This window comes from Octopus bimaculoides, chromosome 8 (assembly GCF_046866305.1).
Source record: "Octopus bimaculoides isolate indiv1 chromosome 8, ASM4686630v1, whole genome shotgun sequence".
Classification (NCBI taxonomy): Eukaryota; Metazoa; Mollusca; class Cephalopoda; order Octopoda; family Octopodidae; genus Octopus; species Octopus bimaculoides.
The window spans coordinates 96,934,390-96,957,737 of record NC_142935.1 but is presented as its reverse complement, the minus strand read 5'-3'; the positions used below and the strand labels follow the sequence as shown (position 1 = coordinate 96,957,737).

Genomic DNA, 23,348 nt, shown 5'->3' with positions numbered 1-23,348 from the left:
AGGTTCTTTTCACTTTGAGCCGATCTGGGGTTCATCAACGACAACATCAACCTCTAAAAAATATATGTACCTCTATGTACATAAGACAATGTGAATGCGATTGTATAGGTGTAACTGTATTTCTGTATTTAGTCGTGTGTGTGTGTGTGTTTGTGTGTGTGTGTGTGTGTGTGGCAATTAGTTTTGCAGATGTATGCTTAACATTTTTTAAAAAAAGAAATCAATCTTGAGGTGCGTGTACATGTGTGTGCCTGTGTCTGTGTGAGTCTGAATGTGTACTGAGGTGTGTGAGTATATATATATATATATATAATTAATCCCCCCAAAAATGAAGAAAAAACACAGGAAGAAAACAAGGACGTGGTACATGCAAAGTATCAACAGACGATACGGTGTATGCTTGTGTGTGTGTGCATTGTGTGTACATATATGAGTTTCAGCATTGGCTCAAAGCCACATATTTTATGAAGAGGTTGAAGTCGCTTAAATTTCCACCAGCTCTTAATTGGTTGAAACTCGTTTTATCGACCCGGAAAGATAAGAAGTTAAGGCGATTCGAGAAGAATTTCATGTGCCTACCTACCTACCTACCTACCTATCTACTCACATACACACATATGGACACCTATTACATGCTCATACGTACATTACATGTATATGTGTGTGCATTATATATACAGACACACAGACACACACACATACATACTCGCATATGATATATATATATATGCCGAATATAAATGTTCAGAAAGTCTCGACAAGTTTTCATTATGAACTCATTATTCTTCAATATATATATATATATATATATATATATATATATGATGTACTGATCCGTGACAGAAAATTCAACAAAAAAAGTACTCCATCTGGTGTGGTAATAAATATTATTACATGTGGTTTGCGCCTGAAGAATATGTTTAAGATTTCTCAACATATGAAACTATTAGTAGCGCCTTTATACATGTATTGTCACCTTTATATAAATAATATATATATATATATATATATATATATATATATTATGTATGTATATATACATATGTATGTATAAAAATCTCTGTGCATGAATGTCCGTGTGTGCGTGTGCGTGTGTGTGTGTGTGTGTGTGTGTGTGTGTGTGTGTGTGTGTGTGTGTGTTCGAAAGAATGCTGACTGCATTTCCGATAATGATAATGTTGGTATTCATGATAATTCCAACTCGTTTTACTTCAACGTTTCCTTGTTTTATTCAGGGGTTGTGGCTCTACTGAGACACCGCCATTTATTTGAATACAAAAGCTTTGAAATATGTAAAAAAAATGAAGAATTAAATAATGTACCCGTTGACTGAAGTTAATTTCAGATATCTATGGAAACGGTAACGACTCACTGAAAATCGCGACTAATGGGATATTAACTATAAATATAATGGTAATATTTAATTTTTAATTTCGTTTGTGATATTTTATTGACCTTGTTAGCTTGAAAGACGAAAATCCATTTTTGCAAGAGAAAGGATTATTTCTCTTTCTTTCTCAAAGCAGTTAATAAATTCTTTGATATCCATGCATGGTATATGATTTGAGATATAAATTGTTAACACGCTTCACATAAATCTATTTTTTTTCTAAATATTACTGACGAAATCAATCTCACCTAATTACAACTACCGTTGATATTTTTATTTAGTTATAACATCAATAATTCATTATTAATAATATTATATAATTTTAATATCATTACCATTGATAATTATGTTATATAATTTTTACACTATCTGTATGAATAATTGTTACATAACTATAATGGTCATAGCAAATACTTGCATGGTTGCAGACATTCATGATTGTTACCGAAATGGTTGTAGAATTGCAGAAATAAAGTTTTGAAATATCAACCACATTGTTTTCTAGTTTGCCTGATATATTTTGCTCTCAGCATCCCTGATAGCCGATTGTAAACTTTTACGCATTATCATAGACGCAGTTGCTATTGCTGTTGATCTAAAGAAATCAAAATATTGGAGCTTAACGTTACATCAAAACATTTAGCGCTAAATTCTGTAAATATATCTCTTGTGCACAAAATACCCATTTCCATAAACGATTATTATTTTTTACTGTTTTTTTTTTTGTTTTGGTTTTTATGTTTATATCGAAAACTTGTTTTTTACAAATGAAGCTTGACAAAGAGAAGCTGACAGCCAAACAGAGATCCAATAGCTTGTATCATGTAACCGACACTCTACTCTCTCCGAGCCATTTAATACTTTATGGCTAAGTCCACCTAGCTCTATATAAGTCACATGTGTTGGTGTAGTTTATTACTATTTTGCAAGCGTTTTGTGTTAAGCAAATGGGTGATTCTTTATCACTGAAGTGCTGAGTTCAAGCTGTGTCCGGTGCAATGGCGTACGCAATGAAAATTAACTTCACAGTATGCCCATTAAGAATATCCTGAAATCAATAGCATTACAAAGTGTTCAATATACACAGATTAATTTCAATAGTATAGGGAGGGGTAGGGTGATAAAAGTAAGTTAAGTTTATAAAAAATAAGTACTCAATACTTTGAGATCAAACTAACACAACTGATATTTGATTCCAGTGACTTTTTATAAATGATAAAGATGGTCTTATACAGAAAGAGTATCTGTGATCTTATGATTGGATGCCAGACTACTGACTTCCAGTCTTCTACGATTTTATTTGAAAAACCTCTTGGATCGTCTTTCCCAACCAGACAATACTTAAAACAGGGGGTTCTGCCTGCATATGTTTCAAGTATTTTTCAGTATATTGCAATCGAAAGCGGAAGGGTCTGTGATTTAAACAGACATTCCTTACATGTTTTTGATGTCGTTTAGACCTGAGTCACCAGGATCGATCAGAGGCGTTCCAGTCGTAACCATCCTGTCTTTTTATTAAGATGCAGAATATTTCTTAACAGATACACTTTTTTATTTTAAAGTGTCGATTAGGTGCTATATATAATGGAGATTTAACTTCTATCTCTAGCATGTAAAATATCCACATATGAGGCTCCTTCGTTTAAAATGTAATAGATATGTGAAGAGCAGAGATATTCTCTTTTCGACATAGTTGATAAAACCAATTCGGGTTAAAAATGTCGTTTTGTAAGTAACGTATTGTTTGAAAATTACATTATTTCTCAGCTTTGATAATGTCACGATAAACCCAACTGCTCTAGTGTTAGATGTGGTTGTCTTTTTGATGGCAGCGACTTAGTATAGAACATTGTCTTTGTTAAGACATGGCCCTGTACATAACCCATTTTTTTCTCTACGAACATAAGACACTTAAATATGTACATATTGTTACTATATACAGTTATCTTGGATACTTGAGTAGCTCAGGGCTGCTTTTATCTCCTCTCATCTTTCCATGTTCTCATATATAATTCATCTCCGCATCGTTCATATCTTAACAAAAAGACATTCATATGTAGCGAGATGTCTTTATATATTTGCATCTATCTGCATCCATCCATCAATCTCGAGAATCAGAACACCCCCGCCATCTATCTGCCTTGACTAAAAATCACACACGTGTGAAAGAAAAGAAGACAAGCTTTGATTGTTTCTTATGTTGCCGCTTTTTCTGATCTTCTGTTTTTGTTAAGAACACAATGAAATAACAAATAAATTTCTCTCTCAGCAGAACGATGTACCTACCACATGTAGTCTCTGTTCTGAATAATACAACACACATCTATCTCTCTGTCACACACAGCATTGTTGTGATAAATTGTTTTATTAAGGGATTCACAAAAGTGCAAATTTAAAATCGTTCTAAATATACATTTGACTGATTTTTAATATATTTTTTTATATTACTTTGTCATGGTTTTTCTGTGCTTCTAGATCACAGAGTGTATGTATGATATATGAGTATGTTTTGTTTGGATTCAAATCTCAGTATATCTCCATGTCAAGTCCAAAAGATATCGAGATTGGTGGTGTTGTCAACATCACAACAAATTGCCTTAGTTACAAATAGTCTGGAATATTTACGTCACGCAACCCATCAGGATATAGCAGTTGCTTCCATTGCTACTGGTAGTGGTTTAAAGCCAACTTTTTTTATCTGACAGAACAAATATCCAAATGAAAAAATCCCTGGATTACACATTTCAGTGGTTTCTTTCCGCACATTCATAACGTAACGGTTATTGGATCTTCCAAGCGGAAATTACCATGTTTTAGTTGCTGATTGGATGTTCGATTTTTCTGTCGGCATAATCAGTCTGATCGATGATAATCGATCGGTTGATATGATTGCTTGGTCATTTGATATGATCTGTAGATCAGAGGGTATAGTGTGAAACAATGTAGTAAATCTCCACCGCCGAAGTGCCAGCCCAATCATGTATCGGGCGAACGGTATGGCATGCTAGTCCCGGCTCATAACACTTTGCTCCAAAACTGGGTTTTCTAACGCTTTCGAATATCAGGAGGAAGTTGATCCACCATCAACCTACCGTCACCAATAAAATTCCTTTTTTGTTTGTTGAACTGGTACTTCTATTCCTGAAACTGTAAAGAGAAAGATTATGAGTTAGAATTTATTAATAGAAAACAGTTACTAAACATGCATTCTGTTGTCGTTCTAACCATACCCTTTATATGCCTACCCCATGCCACCACACAATGCCCACCAACCCACACAGATGTATCCTTGCATTTTGCGTGGGCGGTAACGGTAACATTGAAGTTCTACTACCTACTACATTTATTTTCTATTCAATATTGATAATGTCTTTAAGGCGGTAAGCTGGCAGAAACGGCAGAAACGTTAGCACGCCGGGCGATCTGATCGACTTAATCCCTTCGTCTGTTCTTGTTTGTCTCTCTATGTTTGACCCCTTGTGGGCAATAAAGAAATAAGAAACGTTAGCACGCTGGGTGATATGCTTAGTGGTATTTCCGAAATACGACAACTTTAACTCGAAATAACTTTGAAAATAGAAACTTTTCTCAACAACACTAAGAGTAAAAGATGTTTTATATGACACATTCTACCAGTGTCCGAAGTTTGAAAGTGTTTAATTACAAAAAAATTCATTTCTCGATCTGCCGTTCAAATGGAAAAGATCCAAGAGAGCTTTTATGCTGTCACTTGACCTGAAATATAGCAGCCAAATCTCTCTCGAATAACACTTTACCATTAAAAAAAAAGCAGATAAACATCGGTGTGGCGATGTAGTAAGAAGTTTGCTTCTCAACCATGTGATTCTAGGCTCAGTCTCATTGAATGGCACCTTGGGCAAGTGTCTCCTACTATCACCTTGGGCTGGCCAAAGCCTTGTGAGTGAATTTGATTGACGGAAATTGAAGGAACATATGTGTATATAGATACATATATACATACATATAAACACATATATACATATATATATTATACTTAGTGACTTCGAAGTATTGCTCTATTAATCTTCGTCGGAAATAATGAGTATATTTCAGTTTAATGTTAATTGTCTTTATTATAAGTTACAATAAAAACAAAATTTAATATGTGAATATATCATCATCATCATCATCATCATCATCATTATTATTATTATTATTATTATTGTTGTTGTTGTTGTTGTTGTTGTTGTTAATATACATATGTAGACGCAGAGGTGTTTACTAGTATGCAAAAGCAGTATGAGAGCCACTTAACAAAATAATTTTTCCCCTATGGACTATTCCTACTACACAGCCGCGCGCGTGCGCATAAACGCGCGCGAGCACAGAAGCAGAGAGAGAGAGAAAGAGAGATAGAGATAGAGAGAGAGATAGAGAGAGAGAAAGAGAGATAGAGATAGAGAGAGAGATAGAGAGAGAGAAAGAGGGAGAAAGAAAGAGGGAAAATCAAACAAACAAACGTACGTGTGTGAACACACATACACGTTAAATATGCATACCCACCACGTCATTCAAATCTATTTCCCACTCTCCCCTCTCTCTCTCTCTCTCTCTTTATATATATGTGTGTGTGTATATATATATATATATATATATATATATATATATATATATATATATATATATATAAAATTTAAAAAAATAAAAAATAAATATGTATATATATATATATATATATATATATATATATATATATATATATATATATATATATATATATATATAGCTGCATATCTGCTACTCTTCCATTCTATTACTCATTCATCCATTCATTTATCCAATCATAAATATGAAGACATATAGAAATGCCAAAGAAAGTAAAACTATTCGAATGGAACCCGTCTTCATACATTCTTACTTTCAAAGAATGTAAACTAGGAATGAATGAAATAAATTAGTTGAAATGAAGGCTTCACTTTGTGTAAAAGATACGCCTTTTTCAAATGAGTAATGTTGATTAGAGCAGGACAGTTCAAATAACAGGCTTTTAATCCAGCAGTCGTCAAGTACTGGCACTTCGTCTCGTAAGTGTTGTCTAGCTGTAGCTAATGTTACTGAAGGCTAGCTGAAATATAAGTTACGTTAACACCGCTGTTCCTTACTTGCTGACAGTACTAATCCGAAGCATTGGGATGGAGAAGGTGAGAGAAACAAGAAAGAAAGGACAGAAACATCACAGACAAGAAGAAGGAATAAAATAAATTTGGAAAAACCGTTTTGTTTTACGTTTTTAAAAATGTTTTAACTTAAACGTTGTTGCTAGAATTGGAAAGTCTTATGAAGAAACGGATTGGTTTTGTTAATGGTCAAATTGGCAAGAGGGATTGAAAGGAGAAACTTCTCCTATACAACATTAGAAGCTCATCACTTGTTCTAATACTCTTTATTTATGTTGGGATTATTTCCTAATCCCAGTTAATCAGTAAACATTACTTTTACAAGGGAAACTGTTATTTTTGAAAGTAAGCTTCACACTTAATTTCGGAATCAGGTTTGTATTTTAAAGTCTTCTATTCTTTGAGATGAAGTCAATTATTTTCACTGGATTATTGTTATCAACGGACTAAACAAATTATTTCCTTTGCTGTTCAGCACAAAGTAACCGATTCCTTTCAACAAAGAAACTGGTTTCCTTCAATTGGGAGAGAGGGACGAAGGTTCTGTTCTAGTAGAAGGAATGATACTCAACTGTGAACAGAATAATTGACTTTCTGGAATAACAATTGTCGATTCCTTCTACACCAGTACATTGCTGGTATTAACTCCAGGAGTGTAAAGTATGAAGTTTAACACCACTACTTGACAACCGGAATGGATGAGTTTATACCCCAATAACCAAGCAGTTCGGCAAAAGAGGCGATAGAATAAATACCACGCTTTAAATAAATAAGTACCGGGGTTGATTCGTTTGGCTAAAAACTCTTCAAGGCATTGCCCCAGCATGGCCGCTCTCTAATGACTAAAACAAGTAAAAAAAGAAAAGATAACTACCTCCTGTCGAATTCCTGCCTAAATCGCATTTATATGTATTGCAACATACCTCGATGACCCTCGACTTTTTCGACTTACACGCTATTATTTATAGCTTTATCTACTTCGAGTTTCACCAATAAAAACAAATTATTTCGCGCTCTCTCAAAATTCCTAAGTTCCTTTGACGTAATTCTCGTTGGTAAGCACTATGCTTCTAAAAGAGACTGAGAAAATCAAAGGGTTGATTTGGTAGAATGGTTGGACGTCAGTCATGTTTACAGGAAATCTAGGTTCGTCTTCCAATTCAAAAGGTTTTAAAACTCAATATTTACACGCTGTTACTTGTAGCTTTATCTACTTCAAGTTCCACCGAGAAAAAAAACGAATTATCTACACGTTTAATTAATAAAATAATGAAAATAAAAAAAAGAAACGAAAATAATATATTAATGGCACTGACCTAAACCGCTCGATTCAAGATTGAAACTGGAACCCATCTCTCCGCTTAAACGAGGTACTGGATAATATGCTGAACTAAATGGGTCACTCGATTTCCCGACGTCGTACTGTCCATGTCTCGACTCAATCCGACTGCTCATTTGGGCTGGAGACTGCATCATAAAAGGTGTATAGTGCGGACTATATCGGCTGGCGGCGGTTTCCATTGGTGAATAAGAAAAGGTGTGAGCTGGTTGCGGAGCGTAGCTGTGAGTCTGTGATGCAAGTGAGTAAGGCCATGTTTTATGGAAACCCGACATTGCATAAAGGGATGAATTCAAATAAGCATCTGATGGAAAATGGAAACTGTGTGGAAGACTGCTCGTCGAACTTTGGTATGCACTATCCCAAAACGAGGCTGGAAACTTCCGATGACACATAAGTGGTACATCTACAAATAAATAAAATAAATGTTTTACAGTTTAAGCACTCAGTTCATCTTAAGACCTCAAATAGATTGCTTACAATTTGTCCTGTCTTCCATATTTGGATTTAGATCAGGATCTAATTGCGATCCTGGTAGTACTTCCGTCCCTTTCCATTCGTCCAGGTCCACACTCTCCCATACAAACCCGCCGAGTGTGAACGTCCCTTCAGTCACTTCAAACTAAGGTAACTGATTTTGCGGTATCCTTTCTATTAACTCCATATATTGTACCTCAAAAGTAAGCCCTAATATTCCAATCTCTCCCTCTGTACTTTAGAAACAGGCTACAATGTGTCCTATCCCCAAAGAAGACAACCTCTCTTACTCTGCCAACGATTGCCCTATCGGACTCCCAATATCACTAAGTTACTGGCGACAACTGTTAACGATGTCCTCTGACGTCGTGAATCTTTCTCTTTCTCTAATGACTATCAATACAGCTTCAGTGAAGCCAGGTCTTCTGGTGACCTCCCGGTGGGCTCTGTCTATTTGGAAGGATTTGATGAGAGCAATGTTGTCGTCGCCCTTGATAGCAACGATACGTATTGAGACTGTCTGCCTATGAGATCCACGCGTTTATCAACGCTTCGAACATCAGCTTCCTATCATATCGTACTATGGACGTTTTTGCGAACGAAACTAGCAAAACCATTGAAGTATTATGGAGAACATTAAATATGTCTTTACACAATATATCGTTAAAACATATCCAGTGAACGAGCTATATTCATATTGCATATCATAATAACATTGGCCGCAAAGTTCACTGCAAACAGTTGATATTTCGACCTACGAAACAGTAAAACAAAAGATTCAGAACATAACAAGTGTCAAATCACTATCTACTATTTTAAGAAAAGTTCATATTGGATAATCAAATACCTAGATATATATGACACATCTAAAGAGAGGGAATGGTGATTACACAAGGAATGCATTTGATCATACGAGTATTCTGTCAGGCTGGAGCTGGTTTTAAATAACCCCATGATTTTTTTTTTAAACAGGGCTTTTGAGATTCTTGATAAATAGTTACACCTGGAAGTTGAATTCAGTAGAGTCTACGTAAATCCTGGATTTTGTGTTTGCCTTCTCGAATCTAGTATTTTGTGATGCAAAACCCTAGCAGTAAAAAGGCAGGTTTAATGTAGCACCGTTGTTTAAGTGTGGACCAGATGCGGCACACTGTACAAACAGGTGCATGAACTAGAGTATCCGGTTTTCAAAATAATAATGTAAAATTTATACACACACGCACACACACATAAACACACACGCACGCACACACATACACACACACTCACACACACATACACACATATGCACTCACATACACACGCGCGTGTGCTTATACACATTGGTAGGTAGTCTAGGATAAAACCTATTGGGGTAAAGTCTAGGATAAAACCTATTGGGGGTAATTGATTATGTCTCTTAGCATTCTGGTATGGAATTTCCCCCCACCCCTGGATCCTCTTATGTTTTCATCCTCCATTCCAGAGAATAAGCACCAGTCACCAAGTCAAGAATTAAGTTCTGGGGTCGAAGTAATCAACTGTTAGTTAAAGGTTCGTTGCTTTCGATAGAAATGTTTTGTTGGAATTGGTTCGGTTCTTCTGTAGCAATGTCATGGAATTACCATTTGCGCTAATGAAACAAATTAACATTTTCTTATCTTTTACTTGCTTCAGTCATTAGACTGCGGCCATGTTGGGGCACCTCCTTGAAGAATATTTCGTTGAGCACATCACCGCCAGTGCTTTTTGTAAGCCTGGTGCGTATTATATCGGTTATTTTTGCCGAACCGGGTGTAAACAAACCAACACTACTTGTGAAGTAGTGGTAGGGGTCAAACACAGACACACACGCACGCAAGCACACTCAAGCACACACACACACACACACACACACACACACACACATATATATATATACGATAAGCGTCTTTCAGTTTCCATCTACTAAATCCATTCACAAGGCTTTGGTCGACCTGAGACTATAGTAGAACACACTTGCCCAAGGAGCCACGAAGTAAGTATGCATCTGGAACCATGTGGCTGAGAAGCAAACTTCTTACGAAACAGCTAAGCCGGTATAAAATTCTCTATATACACAGTCATGTTGGTGCTAATATTCATCGGTACACAAACTGTATAAGTAAAGAGAAATTTGAAAATGACGTTGATTGATTGTTGACAGAACTTGTGTAGTCTCAAGAACTGAACTAATTACAAATAGGATCAAGAAGTCTTTGAATATCCAGTTTAATCAAACGCTGAAACGAATGAAATTCATATCCTTATTAAAGAGACACGATTCTCATGAAAGGAACGAGGAAAGTCTTTGGTTCTGTATATCTCATTGGTTGAGGTTGACCTGGACTTAACACAGAGGAAACAAAGAGGTTTCAAGATTCTTGTTACATGAGTAAATGTGGACATTGGGTCTATACTTTAATGCTGAATGTAATAAGATTTTATGTTTGCCTCCGAGAATCTAGTATTTTGTTTCACAAAACACTAGCAGGTAGAGAGGTAGAATTAGTATAGCACTGCAGAGGTTTGTGCATGCAGAAGGGTATCTGGTCTTGAAGATAAAAATGTACAATATACACACACATACTCACGCACGCAGGCATTGGTAATTAGTTGATAGAACTGGTAGAGTGGCGAATAAAGATGTTGGTGTTTTTGGTTATATCTGTTTAGGTTCTGGAAATAAATTCCTCTAAGGTTCATTGACACATTTCACCTTTCATTCCAAGCAAGAGGCACCAGTCGACGAATAAGTAACGAAGTAATTCAAGCTATCAACTTCCGGCCAAATTTCATTACTTCACAATCGTTTGATTAAAATATATTTTCCTTAAAATGTTTGTTCCTATAACTAATTAGTTAATTTAGTGAAAATATGTTAAGTTTGGTAATAGTCATCAAATTTATCAAGAAAGACTATATCACAAATTAACAAACAATGTAGCGAATTAGCAAATCTCTGTAAGAGATGAAAATAGCAACTACATTGAGAAGTAATGCTTATTGTCTCTGCTTGCACTATACAGGGTGGTGCAAAAGCTGGAATACAGTTATGAAAAAAGAAAACACGTACAATACTCATTTTTATCAAAAAAAAAAAAAAATCAAAAGTTACGATAAAAGTATTATTATAGTTATGATAAATGTATTTTTATGATTAATGACATTGAAACTATCAAAAACGAGGCTAACTAATTTAATGAGCTAATAATCTTAATGAATTAAGTATAACAAATATTGATGTAATACATACTGTATACCTACTTTTGCACCCCGCCTGTATATCGGATGCAGATTGCATAAGTAACCAACTGGGATCCATATATGACCCTCACAAGTTACGCATAAGATTTGTTGTTAAAATTTCTGTGCAACAAACTGGTTGTACTTCTGCTCTACACAAAATATTTTAACGATTTTTAAATAGAATTCCTAATAATATTTAATTATGAAAAATATAATAGGGTTTCTTTAAAATCGAGTGGTAATGAGGGTCCAACCGAACAAAATAGAAATCAGAGGGGTCCATAAGTAAAAAGTAGCAGAGAACTGCTGGTCTAAATGATAACATAAGGGAAAGAAGGGGTTTCAAGATTCTTGTTACATGGCTAAGTTTGGCCTCTGGAGCCAAACTTTTATTCTTAAATACTAAATGTAATAGAATTGTTTGCCTTCGAGAATCTAGTATTTTGTGACACAAAACACTAGCAGGTAGAAAGGTAGAGTTACTGTAGCACTGTCGTTCTGAGTGAACCAAAGGTGGTACACTACGTGGACTTGTGCATGGATGGGATTATCTTGTCTTGAAAGTAAAAATGTCCAATATACCACACAGATACTAACACACATGTACATGCTGAGACACGACACGTGGCAAAATAGCTGAGAGAATTGGTAGAGTGGAGGATAAAGATGTTGCGTTTGGTTGTTGCTTTAGGTTCTGGGATCAAACCATTCCTAGTCCCTCTACTAATCCTTTGATAATCCCTTCCACACAATAAGCACCAATCAAGATATAACTACTGGGGTCCAAGTAAGCAACTTCTAGCTAAAGTTCCATTGATTTCAAAAGTTCGATTAAAATATATTTTCCGTAAAATATTTGTTCTTATTATTGATAAGTTCATTTCTTGACAAATACGTTAGTTTTGCCATTGTCATCAAATTTATTGAGAAAGATTATTTTTCCAATTGTCCAAAGGACTTTGCAGCTGTTCATCGAGCTGTTACCATTCATGCGCTTATTAATCATGGCTCATTACACTCATGATACAAATACGTTGGATCATATTGATCGACGTTGATTTTGGGCCTAATAGACGGAAGAGATACAAAGACGTTTCGAGATTCTTGCTACTTGAGTAAATGTGGACATTCGGTCTATACTTTAATGCTGAATGTAATAAGATTTTTTTGTTTGCCTCCGAGAATCTAGTATTTTGTTTCACAAAACACTAGCAGGTAGAGAGGTAGAATTAGTATAGCACTGCAGAGGTTTGTGCATGCAGAAGGGTATCTGGTCTTGAAAACTGAACAATGACATACATACATACACACAAATACACAAGCACATACACGTTCGTGGGAAGAAGACAGAATCTGAAATAAAATATATTTTGTTATTTAGTTACGTGCCTTAAAGTTCTGAATTCAAATCCCCCACCCATGCCTATCCCCATTTTTCTTTTCATTTTCATTAAATTAATAAAGTAAATACCAACTGAGAAATAAGAACGCAGGTAGAAAAAAATCAATTATATCCTGGAAACAGAGGCCCTTGAGTGGCCATAGTTCAAAGAGTGAAAGCTGTTAAAGAACTGAAGAAACGGTGCCGTTTCTACTGCTAATGTAAATATGTTACTCATAAAAATGATTTGACCAAATCGAAGACTAAATATCCTGTCAGATGTTTTATTGATCAACTGGAGATGAATCCAGTCTGCTTTGTGTCTTGATTGAAGCGGTTATAGACTTGTACTTTTTATTGCGAGGTATTTATTTTTCAGCTCACGTAATCTGCTAATATTACACGAAACGATTCCATCGAGGTTGACATTGCCTTTCATCCTTCCGGGGTCGATAAAATAAGTACCAGCTGAGCACTGGGGTCGATAAAATAAGTACCAGTTGAGTACTGGAGTCGATGTAATCGATTTCCTCCTTCCATCCTTCGAAATTGCTAGCCTTGTGACAAAATTTGAAACTGATATTACTTGAAATGGTTGGCGGCGAGCTGGACGAATCCTTACAGCATGCCGGTGAAAATTATTGGTGACAATTCGTTTGTCTTTATGTTCCGAGTTCGAATTCTGTGGAGGTCGACACTGTCTGCCATTTTTTGGGGGGGAGGGATGAAGTCTATAAAATAAGAACCAGTTGAGCACTGGGGTCGATGTAATCGACATACCCGCTCCACTGAAATTGCTGGCCTTGTGCCAAAATGCGAAAACAATATTAATAGAAACGGCAAAATGTTTAATAGCATTTCGTCCGTCTGTACGTTCTTGCCCAAAGTGCACGCCGTGGGCCTGAACGCAGAACCATGTCACTGGAAGGCAAACTACTTACCACACCTTGCTTTCTCGCTCATATTCTTTATGGAAATATTAATACACAAATTTTTCTGTGATTAATTCTCATCTTAAGATTGGAAAAGATTAATGAACTACGAAGAAGGAGAGAAATTGTGCGAATAGTTTGCGAAATAGTCATATTCAACAAACTGTCCGACCTTTCAAAGAATTAATATTTCGCAGAAATTCAGTGATGAAGTGGTTTTAAGAAAATCCTGTTTAACGAAAATATTGGAAGTATTGAAATTTAAATTGAAAATCTTGGCTAAGAAAGAGTGATACAGAGATGGCTATTTATTTAGTAGTGCTGCCGTTGCAATAAACGGATTTATTCAACCGAGTGGCTAATTGCAACATCAACGAATGTTCAAACACCGTTTTTCTATATCAATAGTAACGGATTTTGACTTGTAGTTACCAGTGAGAACATGCTGCTGACAAAGCGCAATGAGACAGAAATGCGCATCTAGCATTTTTACGGGCTCTGCTTGGACGAGTTCTCCTCTGATACGGATATATTTCTGTTTCTAAACATAGTACGTTCATAAGAGATAACATCTCTGGGCAAATAGCGCAGAAAATTTGCTTTATTCGTGGTGTATTTCCAATAAGTTTGATATGCAAATGGTTATTTTAATAAATACGGTTTCTGTTGCACATAATGGAATAATATATCTTCAGCTTACGTTCAATAGTTTATTTTTAAATTCTAAGTAAAATGGAATTTTTGTTTACCTTCTCGAATCTAGTACTTTGTGATGCAAACCACTAGCAGTAAAAAGGTAGTTTTTATGTAGCACTGTTGTTATGTTGTAGACCATTAGTAGTGTGGTGGTACACAGCATACGCGAGTGCAGAGATGAAAGTTAGCTGCTGATTGAAACTATAAATGTGCCATATATAAATAGACGCATGCGCACACAGCGTCAAAGAGATGTTAAACTTGGTACAGTCTCAGGTAAAATGTTATGTGGTGACTGGACCCTTCCATTTAATTTCAGAAACCAAATACCATCCGTGTCCACTTTTCCTTTCATCCTCTTTAGCTGAACGAAAAGTACAGAGTTCGAAGCACCTACATTCTAGAATCCTGGGGCCCCGAACGACTAAAAGCAGTTAGAAGATGAAAGATTAAAAGAAAGAAAAGCATTCTGTATTTCCCCTCTTTTTTTTCTTTCAAACGCGAAAGTATGTGGCCAAGTGGTTAGGGTGTTGCAATCAAAATCACAAGATTGTGGTTTCGATTCCTGGACCAGGTGATGCGTTGGGTTCTTGAGCAAAACACTTCATTTCACATTGTTCGTCGTCACTCATCTGTAACTTGGTAACTCTGCGACCAACTGACGTCTCATTCACGGAGAAAGTTGTGATCTCGGTCACTTACATGCTAGGGTTACCGGGTAACCGGGTAACCTGCCCCATGAGTTCAAGCACCCAAGATAGTAATATCCAGGTGTGCATGCTGGGGAGGATTCTTTCTAGCAGAAACACTTAACAATAGTTTTTTGAATGAATGGCGAGATGGCATAATTATTACTGTCCCACGAAAAATATTAATACTTAGCGACAATTCTTCCGACTTTACACCCTGAGTTCAAACACCGCCGGGTCGACTTTTACCTTTCGTCCTTTCGGGTCGGTAAAATAAGTACTAGCTTGAGTACTGGGTTCAACTTTCTCTCTCTCTCTCTCTCTCTCTCTCTCTCTCTCTCTCTCTCTCTCTCTCTCTCTCTCTCTCTCTCACACACACACACACACACACATACACACACACACACACACATGACCATGTTAGTCAAGTGCCAAAATTTGTAACTCAGACTTTTTGAACTGGCAGAATCGTTAAAGCATAGACCAAAACACCTTCTAGTAATAGGTAGACTCATTAGGTTTTGGGTTCAAATCCTATCGAGGTGATGAATTTCGCATTTCATCTTTCCTGGATCGATAAAGTAAAATAACAATCAAGTAATGATGTTGATATAATTGATTATTTCCTTCCACCAAAATCCTTAGGTAAATGTAAGAAGTTAAGAGTTGTGTGTCGAAAGAATGGTTTGAGTGGAAGCGTATAATTTAGTATTTAGTTGGGGTAGTTTAACTCCTGAGTTCACATACCTTCGAGCTCAACTTTACTTGTCATTAATTTGTGATTGATAATATAAAATATCTGTCAAGTATTAAAGCCAATGTATAATCGATTATATAGCGCCCACAAATTCAAAATCGTATGTATTAGAAATCTTTAAGTAGAATGGAAAATTCAAAAGAATGCATACATACAATCATACATACGAACATACATACATACAAAAATACCCTGTTGTTGATTTTGAAATTCCGATGAAGGAACCTCGGATCTAGGTTAGAAACCAGTTCTTTCTCTATTGGCAAGAAATCTTGAAATAAACTGAATAAAGACATACATACATACATACATACATACATACATACATACATGCATATATACATATATACATACATACATACATACATACATACATTAAGATTCATTATTCATCGGTACATATTTGTATATTTCAACATAATCTGAAAATGTGAATATCTCATAAGTCACTATAGCTTTAGAGTTCTTCAAAACAATTTTGAGTCAAATACAAATCAGTCTTTACCAAACAAAATAATTTACAACATATTTCTGTTCAGAAGGAATTAAATTTTAGACATAAGTTTCGGCTGAAATTTTATTGTTTTGAATAATTTGGTTTAAGCAAATGCGAATTAATGGCGTATGTCTTAAATTCCTGACATAAATATCCAAAGTGGGAGAGTTTAATGGCCCACATTTCAAAAGTCAAAGAAAAGCTGTGTGCTTAACTACCAACCAAAAAATAATATTTAGCGAGCGATGCTTCAGCAACAACAACAACAACAAAAAAGTCTTCCAAAGATTTATTTGATGTCAGAATTAAAACACTTTCAACGACTTTATATTTACCGTGTGAAAATTTAAATTTTGAAAAACAATTTTTAAAACATATTTAAAGAACATCTTAATACTTGTTGAGAATAAGGCGGCGAGATTGCAGAATCGTTTAACAGGGTGGGGGGAAAATGCTTAGCAGCATTTCGTCGGAGTTCAAATTCCGCTGAGGTCGACTTTACTTTTCATCCTTTCTAAATAAGTACCAGTTGAGCACTTGGGCCGATGTAATCGACTGAATCCTTCCCTCGAAATTGCTGGCCTTGTCCCAAAATATGAAACCAGTATTTTTTCTGAAGCTATATCTTTCTTGTGAATTTATTTGTAATAAAATTTAATACAAGCTTTGCAGTTTTAGAGTGACTGATTTAGTCGCTTCTATCGATCCCAGTGCCTGACTGGTACTTTATTTTATCAATCTTGAAACGAGAAAAAGTAAAGTTGGCCTCACCGGGATTTGAAATCAGAGCATAAAGCGCCGAAAAATTTATTCGCAATAATACAGAAAATAGTACTGTTTAAATATTCTTAAATTACAAATGTATATCTATTCTATTTTCATTTGAAATTCTGTCTCTGCGCAATTGGATAAGACAAAAGTCTGTCATATGTAATACGTCTGGAATATTTTACACTCATTCTCCAGTTAGATAAGCTAAACTGGTAAATCTTATCGATACAGGAAACAATAACTCATAAATCATGATTTGGTGCTCCAGTAGCATAAATTCGCCGATTTTCATTGTCTGAGAGACTAAGTAAATGAACAAACGCTTGCATGAATGAGCAGTGAGTGAGCAACATATTCATTGGATCGTTGATTCATCACTAGAATCAAAGTCCACATGTAGTACATCTAATCATCTCACCAGGAAGAGCCCACGTCTCTAATAACTAAGATGCGATTTAGACGCAACTTCCTTCAAATGAATGAAACAATTGTTGATAATACATCACTCGTTTCATAAATGAATGAATTGTGACGAATTATATGACAATACTATGTGATGCGGCCATTTGAGATTCGTGTTATCTCTATGCCATGAAAATGTCTGCTTTTCGATTACGATAATTGTTGTAAAGGGGTGTTTTCCACAGTTATAAAGTGTGGCCACTGTTGTGACTGAAGCTGTTGTATCTACTCTTGTAGCCACGATATTTCTTGGTATCGGATACAATGTATCTCTTGTATACCGGAACGGTAATACACAGCTTTGTCTATCGTGCTATCGTTGATAGCTCTGCAAGACACCGACTTTGAACCGTTTACCCTGACTGTTACTCGAACTCGACTATAACACGCAACTGACACTTAACTCCAACTGAGAACTCGTACAAAGACTCTACAGCGACTGACACATGACTCCCTGTACTGGTTGACGTCGTTTCACTTTATAGTGGCTGTCCCATACCACTTGTCGCGTGGGATGGCTGTACCATTTCCACTATTACAATAAGTTACACTTTAAATCAGTGTTCAACATGTATCAACCGAGATACATGTGACCCTTAGACCCCCATATCACCCCTGGGGTCCTTATAAGATGTTGCTGTTAAAATTTATGTGCAATAAACTGGGTCTACTTCTACAATACTCAAAATGTTTTAACGATTTTTTAATATAATTCTTAATATTCAATTATAAAAATATAACAGTTTCTTTAAAACATGGAATGGCTAAGAAAATCCACCCAAGTAAAAACAGGAGTCAAAGAGGTCCACAGGTAAAAAAGAAAGATATGGTCGAGAACCACTGCTTTAAATGAATGCCACAACCGTGGATCTCACCTCTAAAGTGGCGGGCACGTAGGACAACCTATATGATTCAGTCCATGATTGTTAAGAATGTTTAGCACAACCCTGCTTCGTTTATATCCACCACAAATAACTATCAAGAATAATCTTCCGCATCATATTACATAATGTATTCTGGCTAAATTACTTCACATGAATTACCTTCGCAGTTATCCCTAACTCAGCAGCGATGAAGCAACGCCATAAAGACACCATTTCGACATCTTAAAACTATAACACTCTACTGATAACACAAATATACTTTTTGGTTTTAATTTTTGGTCTTGTTTTTGTTGCTGAATCTCGGATTACTTGTTTAGAATAATTATTTGTTGAAGAATGAAGTACAAACAGGAAGTAGTTCCACTAATTTCTTTTTTTTTTTTTTATAAAACATTTTGACCAACATATAGCATATGTGTATTTATATTTGATATAAGTGTGTTTGCACACACACACACACACACACACACACACACACACACACACACACACACACACACACACACATACATGTTTCTATATATGTATGTATGCAAATGTGCAAACATATGCTCGTAAATATACACATGTTTAGATATATATATATATATATATATATATATATATATATATATATATAATCTCTTTCATTCAACAGAGAAATAAGTAAATTTGACATATACAGACATGTAGGTTTACACACACACGCATACATATAATAAGATTTTATTCATTTGCACACACACACACACACACACACACGCACACACACACACACACACACACACACACACACACACACACACACACACACACAAAACGCACACACACAAAACGCACACACACACAAAAAACGCACACACACACATAAACAGATTTCCATTCCAAGCAATATTTCGGTAGCAATATTTTCAAGATATTTTTCGTTGAGACCGTGGAAATCGTTGATAGACACCGCTTCATTTCACTTTAGCAGTCACAAATATACAGAACTGTCACAGCTTCCAACGAAAACCAGGAAAACAAACGATGTTTTCAATAAAACAAGCCGGTGACAAGCAATTTAGCGGAAAATATCTAAAACTGCTGACTGAATACAAGATGGCGCTCAGTAATTCACACACACACACACACACACACACACAAGATTCTCATCGCAAGTGTTTGCTGTTGTTTTTTTTTTTGTTTCAGTCTATTTCTCTCTGTCTTGTTCTTTCTGTCTTTTTCTCTCTGTCTATATCTCATAATTTTCTTTTGACATGACAAAGTACTTGTGTTGGAGGAACAAACAACACGCAGTATAAACTAATTTTTGTGTGAGTAATTGTTTAAATCTGTTCGTTTGGATTAAATTTTAGCTGAAACATCTCCCCTCTCTAGTTTGTAGAACAATAACGAAAACTAGTTAATATGCGATGCTAACACTCTTGTTATCTTCCCCACCTCTCATCCCATGTTTCTAGTTTATTAAACACCTTTCAAAACTATGATATATTGGATCCTTACGGCGGTGAGCTGGCAGAATCGTAAGCACGTCGGGCGAAATGCTTAGCGGCATTTCGTCCGTCATTACGTTCCGAGTTCAAATTCCGCCGAGGTCGATAAAATAAATGCCAGTTAAGCACTGGGTTCGATGTAATCGACTTAACTCTCCCCCGAAATCGCTGGCCTTGTGCCAAAATCTGAAGCCAATACATTACTTAAATCGTTTATATTTTTTCATCTCGAGTTGTCAACGGTGGTAGGGCTACATACGTCATTTTTCGCAGGTTCTCCGACTTTGGAGAGAGGAGGAGAGAAATCTATCGTTACATTAAGGACTTTTCAGCCCTCCACCAACGGCATCTAAGGTCTAGCTGGCTGGGTCGAACCAAGCAGCAAATAGGTCTACCGCCCAAGAACATTCGGCCCGCTTCCGCATGCTTTCCACCTATATAATTTCTGTTACGAGACTTTGATGGACTCGAAGCTTCCAAACATGGTGCGCCGTGGAATCGAATTGAAAATCATGTGATTTCAAATCAAACTTAATTACGTGGACGTGCATTTCCATTTTTACAATTAGAATCACCCTGCATCACCAAAAGACGCTATACAACATTCCTTTACTGGAACAGGGATACAAGACACGACTCCAAAAACAACTGAATAAACAATACAATAACAATAGCAGAATCCTTCCAATGATTTCTGGAGCAACGGAACCCTGTGGCTGGGGGGCAAGCTTCTTACCACACAGTCAGTCCTGCGCCTATGTGATTAGATTGTCACAGGAAAAAAATCGCAAGACGGATTTGAACCAACCTCATCGGCAGAAGATCTAGAGACAGACAGAGAACGAGGTGGTTGGATAATATCCATGGTTTCAGCTGGTCACACTTGGGAAATCCAGCCGGAAAGTATAGCAACAGTTGCTTCTGATAGAAGCCTAGATATCTGAGGATTCTACCCACCACAAAACAAGTAGAATTTAAAACTTTCTTCCGTGATCCCTTGCACGTGAAGTGTTGCTTTGTTGCTTTCTTACGTATACAATACATAAAGAGTAATTGTTGAAACTTCCTTCGTCAGTGTAACTTATACAAAAAATGAAAGGTTAGACGAATAAAAAAGCTGTAAATCCCAAATAATATCGCTTTTAATTAACAGAAACATCAGTTTGGGAGAAACACGTGCGAAACACGAAACACAGATTATTGCTCAGGAAGTCGCTTGATTTATATCCAGAATAAATAATATAAGTATCACTGCTCGCGTTGCTGGGTTGGCAGAATCGTTAAAGCGTCGATCAGAATACCTTGCGGTATTTGTCCCTGCCCTTTACATTCGAATGCTCAATTCCGACCAACGTTAACTTTTTCCTTTTATTTTGTCAGGGTCGCTAAAATAAAGTGCCAGCCAAGTACCGGTGGCGGGGTCGATGGTATCTGTTAATCCCCTTCCTTTATGATTGCTGATCTTAGGTTCAAATCAGGAGCAAGCCCTCCTCTTGCTGGTCACGTTCCATAGAGCTCCGCCTGGGAAATGTTTTCTTTCAGGACCACCATGTTGTTTTATTCTTTTACTTGTTTCAGTCATTAGACTGAGGCCGTGCTGGAGACTTGAGAAACTTTAACTGGACTAATCGAACTATGTGCTTATTTTCTTTCTAAGCCTGGTACTTATTCCATCGGTCTTTTGCCGAACCGCAAAGTTACGGAGTCGTAAACACAGCAACACCGCTTATCAAGCAGTGTTGGGGGACTAAGCTCAGATGCAAAAGTACATTCACACACACACACACACACACATACACACACACACACATACACACACACACACATACACACACACGTGTGTGTGTGTGTGAGTAAAAAATATTGTTGGTTCGCGTTGCCATCAAAGGGTTTCGGAGTCTTCGAACGTGGAGGCCATCATATGGGGTAGTGGAAAACGAAACGCTTGAATTTAGATCATTCTAAACTACTACACATTCGCTACAGGCAACATTTTATATCCTACCCTAGAAGTAGGAAGAATATTTGCTTGCCTCACCAGGAATACCAGACTCCCAGATTTATTAAATATTTAAATGGATCGTCGAACTTTGATACTTACACTTATAAAATAAAGGAGAAGAAAAAGAAATGCTTCGAAAATATCACTAAATTTCTTTTAAAGAATGAGACAAAAAGTAAGGACAAAAAGCTGTTCTTTTTGTGCTCTTATGCTTAATCTAAACCAAATTCTAAACCGCAACGTTTGAACGAGAAACACAATCAGATTAAAACAGGCATATATCGAAAAGATAGAATTTTTTCTGTAGATCCTGTTCAATTTTGAAAATGAAACGTATTTCAACAAACAATGACTTTATAATCATTCAATGTGTGCTATCATTTTTGGGAAGACCCGGTGTGTAAGAGCGTGTGTGGTCGTTTACACCGATCACCTTATCCTCTAATATTTACCAAGTGAATCACTTTAAGGTGGTAACTCTGCTTATGAATATCAAAGCAGAAATATAAATACTTAATTTTTGTTTTTCCATTCATTTTAGTTAAGGGAAACGAGTGCCTAAAGTTAGACAGCAGCAACTGACACATAGATTATTGGTGCGTATCTGATTCAGACATTTCATTCTCTTTCTGATTATAAACAAGATTAGGATAAAGGTTTTTTAAGGGAGGTCTATGCCTAAAACTTTGAGAGAGAATCTTTAGCGGCGAAAACATTTCGATTCATTCCATATTTCGTTGATAAACAAACAGCATATGAGACCCTATGCTAACCTTCCATAAATCGGTATCTGGATTGTTTCCTTAATCTTAGGTATCTTAACAGAGATCAGTTTATCTGGAATTAGCGCTTTTGATCAACTGACTTCGGAATACATATGGCTGTGAAACATAACACCTGAAAAGCAGCCAAGAAAAGAAAGTGGACACTTTTGAGAGCAAATACCTTTGGAAAATACTAAGCATCAAATGGAATGATTTTATCAGCATCGAAGAAGCCAAAAGAGTAAACCAACGCCCAGTGTCCATCACCATCTGCAAACACCAACTGAATTGGCTAAGAAATATCATAAAACTCCCAATGAACAGAGTCACCACCTAAGTCCTTTAGGGAAACCACCAGGAGCAATGATGTAGGGGACAAACCAAGAACTGGCACTGGACAATCGGTAGGGACTTTCAGCTGGTAAACCTATGATGGAATGATACATTGA

General features: G+C 36.3%; 1 protein-coding gene across 3 annotated transcripts in view; it reads right to left on the bottom strand.

Moving 5' to 3' along the window:
* Positions 1–3,716: 3,716 nt before the first annotated feature.
* LOC106869519 (uncharacterized) overlaps positions 3,717–23,348 on the bottom strand; it is a 102,521-nt gene continuing 82,889 nt past the window's right edge. For all 3 annotated transcript variants that reach the window (XM_052970270.2, XM_014915287.3, XM_014915288.3), the window contains exons 3-4: positions 7,845–8,273; positions 3,717–4,537 (exon numbers count right to left, since the gene is read on the bottom strand). In XM_052970270.2, the coding sequence (XP_052826230.1) occupies positions 4,485–4,537; positions 7,845–8,273 (482 nt within the window). In that variant the 3' untranslated portion in view covers positions 3,717–4,484. The remainder of the gene's footprint in view (positions 4,538–7,844; positions 8,274–23,348) is intronic.